This window comes from Macadamia integrifolia, chromosome 2 (assembly GCF_013358625.1).
Source record: "Macadamia integrifolia cultivar HAES 741 chromosome 2, SCU_Mint_v3, whole genome shotgun sequence".
Taxonomy (NCBI): domain Eukaryota; kingdom Viridiplantae; phylum Streptophyta; class Magnoliopsida; order Proteales; family Proteaceae; genus Macadamia; species Macadamia integrifolia.
The window spans coordinates 38,408,559-38,413,225 of NC_056558.1; the positions used below are offsets into that span (position 1 = coordinate 38,408,559).

General features: G+C 40.8%; 1 protein-coding gene across 4 annotated transcripts; it reads left to right on the forward strand.

Moving 5' to 3' along the window:
- The first annotated feature begins 770 nt into the window (after positions 1–770).
- On the forward strand, positions 771–2,032 carry LOC122059412 (probable E3 ubiquitin-protein ligase RHY1A). Of its 4 annotated transcripts, none has more exons than XM_042622202.1 (4): positions 771–787; positions 1,064–1,269; positions 1,356–1,489; positions 1,589–2,032. In XM_042622202.1, the coding sequence occupies exons 2-4, from the start codon at positions 1,093–1,095 to the stop codon at positions 1,890–1,892; spliced, it is 615 nt and encodes a 204-aa protein (XP_042478136.1). In that variant the 5' UTR covers positions 771–787; positions 1,064–1,092; the 3' UTR covers positions 1,893–2,032. The 4 variants fall into 4 exon arrangements, with proteins under 4 accessions (XP_042478136.1, XP_042478128.1, XP_042478121.1 ...); XM_042622194.1 differs by lacking the exon at positions 771–787 and adding an exon at positions 811–969; XM_042622187.1 differs by lacking the exon at positions 771–787 and having other exon boundaries at positions 811–1,269.
- Positions 2,033–4,667: the final 2,635 nt, after the last annotated feature.

Below are 4,667 nucleotides of genomic sequence, written 5' to 3' on the forward strand. Positions count from 1 at the left end.
AAATGACATCCTTATAGATGCTTCTTCATACGTTTCTTTGACTCTTATGCATACACAGAAACTCCACTACCCCACAGAAAATAGTTCCCCAAATTTTACACGTTGGGACTCTCTTGGAACCTATCATGAGACTTGAAAATTTTTGTGGTGATGAAAACCCTGACATGGTGCATGTACCTTCGTTAATCAGTGAAATCTTGTCCCATAGGGGGTCTCTAATTAGATCACCACACATTTCAAATACGGTGAGACAATGGCTCTCCAATTGGCAAAATGTGCTACAAAAGAAATCAAAGAAATCCTACATGATCACGTACATATGGACCATATATCTCCACGTGACCATCAATCATCATGCATCATTCTTCCATTTCAACGGCCTGGATCGAAAATGTGTCACATCAATCTACCCTACAAGTTATCTGCAATCATAGATCAATATTTGGCTGGATTGAATGGTATTAGATTGAAAATTGCTACCATCTTTGTAGCCCCATTAGTAGTGGATCGTAATTCTTGATATTAACGCATAGAACCAAGTATGTAACGGCCTCAAGGGAATGCTGATGAAGAAAGGTCTGGTTAGTAACGTGGCCCATCTTACGTGGGCTCTGGCTAGTGAGTCGCAGAGTGAGAAATCCAGCCAGTTGAGGTCTTGGTGGGGACCGAGATCCTCTATCGCGCAACATGGCGTGTCTAATGACTCTAGCTCTTGGATCTGTGCTATAGCACGTACGCTACAGACGAGTCCGATCCCGATCCCCTGGAGGATAGTGACTATTGACTAGTGAGTGAGAGAGAGAGAGAGAGATTGATTATGATTAGAGAAGCTTTTGGTTGTCAAGTCCCATTTCCATGGACTGTGGTTCCACCTCTAAATTCCCAATTTCTTTTAAATTACTATGGAAAAGATGGTTCAAATCCATGGATTGAACTAGAAACTGATACAAGCAGAGCTGTCTTTCTGAGGTTCAATGGAATATCCCGGCTTGTATCAGCCAAGATCTTGAATTTGGCTTCAATCTCTTATCTTCTTAGGTAACTGTTGCTTACTTTTACTCAGGATAGAAGAGCTTGCCTTTGGAAGAATCAATGGCTGGAATGCTTCCTGGTGTGGAATGCGCCCGAAGAAGGCGAATCCATCAAGGAGGAGGATGGATTGATCAGTCACAGTCCACAGCAGGCAATGGTAGAACAAGGCGCTCATCTTTCTGTCTCTATAGAATTAGCAGCCATGAAACTCATCTCACTTCAAGCAGCTCCTCACTGGTATTGTTTCTCATGAACCCATTTCCTTTCTCTCAGTATCTAGTTTTAATTCATGAATAACAGTTCTAGAAATGGATTAATTTGAGTTTTCAACACAAACCCAGCAAAGAAACAAACCAAATCAGAGCTTCCAGAATGAGGAACTGGGAGGAGTTGCTAGAGAAGCCAAGGGAAGACTGGATGAGAAGCTAAGGTCACAAAAAAAACCAGAAACTAAAAGGTAGGTAGGTAGGTAGGTCGTTGAATTTGATTCTAATAAATAAACTGTTCAAAACAGTTAGATATTGCTGTACTGAATAAGCAGTCATGGACTATACAGGCAGAGCAGCAAAGAAAATGGTGGGAAGGGATCAGGCTCAGTTGTCCTTGGAGATTTGCCAAAAGTGGTGTTTGGATCTAAGAAGAGTAGTAGTACTTCAGACTCTGCCAAGAGATTCAGCTGGGCCAAATTGGGGTGGAGGGCATCGGACCAAGACGGGTGTGCAGTTTGCTTAGAAGGGTTCAAGGATGGGGAGACCCTACTGCATCTGACTTGTGCTCATAGGTTCCATTCGAGGTGCTTGGTGCCATGGCTAGAAAGCAGTGCTCACTGCCCTTGTTGCAGAGTGAGAATCTTAATTTAGTGCCTGTAAACTTGTAACTTGTATATGAATGTATGGTTGTTCAAGCTTGTAGTAAGTTGGAGGTGGATAAGCTATGGTTGAATTAATCATGATCGTACCATGAATGCTAAAGATGAATTATAACGTCTATCACATTGAAATTTCCAATCTCAAATGAAAAGTAACAAGAGAGATGGATGATCACCTTTGTTAGCAAAAACGTGTTTAAACACCACCCGAATTTATTGATTCACGGAGTCGAGTACTTGCACTTTAGATCTCGTGACTCGACCTGTAGACCGTGATAACGCCGCCTTCGGAGACGTGATCTTCTCTTATTCACTTGTGCTGGTGGCGGAGAGGTGGGCGCCTGTGTTCTAGCTCTGGGAGGTGTTCCCTTTCTCTTCTGCGGTTAGGTTGCCATCTAGGTCTCGGTCGGGGGTGACTTCCAAATTATGGTCTCATTCTTTCCTTCCCTTGATTCACGATCCTTGCGGTTCCTGTTTGTTACTATTTTAAACGCATTTTGCCGTTTGTTTTTCCATCAATACTGGAGAAAAGGCAAATGTAAAGCTAGCTCAAAGACTACCGGCCTGCATGAAAATCATTTTGTTTCTGAGATAAATTTCTATCCATAAATGAATTTTTCTATTTCTACTTCTGGGTTTGATTTCTAGACAAAAAAAAAAACGTGTTTGATAAAGTATAGTGATTTTTATTTATGGGCTAGGAAAATAATAGAAATGCATTTATTAAAAAAATGCATATTAATTTCTGAGTATAGAACATATATAAAAAATGTCATTCAATACCCAAAATTTTAACATAGGTCGTGGTGGTGTAGTGATTTAGATGGAGGTGGAGGAGGTGGCGGTGGAGGTGGTGGTGGTGGTGTGGCAGTATAGGTGGAGGTGCAGGTGGTGGCAGTGGCAGTGGCAGTGGCTGTGGCAATGGAGGAGGATGTGGTGGTGGTCATGGCAATGGAGTGGTGGTGGTGGTGGTGGTCTAACAGTGGCAGTGGAGGTGATTGAGGGGGTGGTGATGGTGGTGGTAGTTGTTGTGGTGATGGCAGTGGCGGTCAAGGAGGAGGAGGTGGTGGTGCTGTTGGTGGCAGCGGTGAGGTGGTAGTTGAACTCGCATTAGACATGTGCTCATCTATTTCTCCCTCTTATTTCTAGGATAGAGGAGTTTCTAAAATATGCTATTTTTTTTTTCTATTTCCCAGTAACCTTTTGGTCTCGATCATTTCCAATTACAAAAAAATGAACTGGCATTAGCAAAAGGATTTCTATTATTTTTTTGTTCCAAAAAGAAAAAAAAAAAAAAATGAGAAATAGATAACATAATTGTTATCATGTAGTCCCAACGTTTCTCTTTATATGACCTTCAACTCAGGTTCAATGCACACACCCTGAAATTGAGCTACAAACTGAAGCATTTGTTGAAAAATGTTTCTAAGCAGTGACTTCCAACTCCAATTGATCAATGGAAAATTATATTCAACGGAGTGCAAGGACGACAAAAGCCCACCCAAAGGGAAAGGAGGATTGGGGTTGGGGTGGGGGTGGGCAAAGAGACAGGCCCAAAATGAGGACAAGCCCTTAGGGGAGGGGATTACTTACAAGAAGGAAACCCGCAAGTTCCAAGAAGAAACAATATGCCAATTAATAGTAGAGTCAGGAACTATAGCCAAATGATACCAAGCTTACCACAAACCTCAATCAATAGCATCCCAGCTTTACTAAAAGGTCCAACTTTTTCAACCATATTCGCAAGTTCTTCTTGTACCAAATATTGTACACCACTGCAAAGAAGGCAAGCTTTCCCACACTATCGCAGAAAGGCTTTCCGAAGAAAGAGGACTTGATCCATTTACATTAATTATTGGTTAAAGTCAAGGATGGATCTATGAGGAAACCCATAGATCTCTGCTACCCTGAGGCCTTCTTATAATGACTGGAAGGGAAACCCAGTCAAATTGAAGAAGGAGGGAAAGGGTAGGGCCCGAGGATCAAGAACCATCGGCAATAATTGAGGTTAAAAGCCATACGATCAGCCCTAGCATTGTAATTGATATGATCATTGTAGGAATCAATGTCAATGCCATATTGCCATGTGGATGCCAAAGGAGAATAGAAGTTCCATAGTCAATGCTCGAGAAAATCACATTCCTCACTAGATGCCTAAGATGTAAGATTTTTTCTAGACCATAAAAGACTCTGAGGAGGAAACAATTCATATAGAAAGGACATGATAATAAAAGTTGTCACTTTCTCAATTAGACATAAAGGAGGTTTGCTATCAATATTCAGCAAATAACATAGCATGTCCCTAGTTGGTAGAAATTTCATTATACAATAACTTCCACATAAACAGTTCGAATTTTGGATAATTTTTAGATCTCGAGATAAGAGACCAAATATATCTATTATTTGCCCTTAAAGGAAGATTAAAAGTATCAGAAAAAATATATTATGATAAATAAATTTTGTTAAAACAGCCTCTCGACATTCTCAGGGTAAGACCACGTAATTCTTGCTCCCCAGGGGCATCTCTTTCATGCCAAGCATGACATAAGATATGTAGGAATTAAACTAAGGAAAGACTTAATAAGGATAAGGATATGGATAGGCCTTCCATCTTGAGATAACAAAGGAATCTAACATCCAACATGGTAGCTTACTTTACACCTAATTAATAATACTCAACAAATGCCTACTTTTCAACTTTCTATCTAACAAATGAGCACCCATGTACAAATATCACAGGGACATCTCTGTCATACCAAGCTGCCTA

Bases quoted from the DNA above. Each gene is read 5' to 3' on its own strand.
- LOC122059412 (XM_042622202.1), top strand. From the start codon at position 1,093: ATGGCTGGAATGCTTCCTGGTGTGGAATGCGCCCGAAGAAGGCGAATC. The intron at 1,270-1,355 runs GTATTGTTTCTC...GATTAATTTGAG, and splicing joins CTTCAAGCAGCTCCTCACTG to TTTTCAACACAAACCCAGCA. The intron at 1,490-1,588 runs GTAGGTAGGTAG...TGGACTATACAG, and splicing joins AAAAAACCAGAAACTAAAAG to GCAGAGCAGCAAAGAAAATG.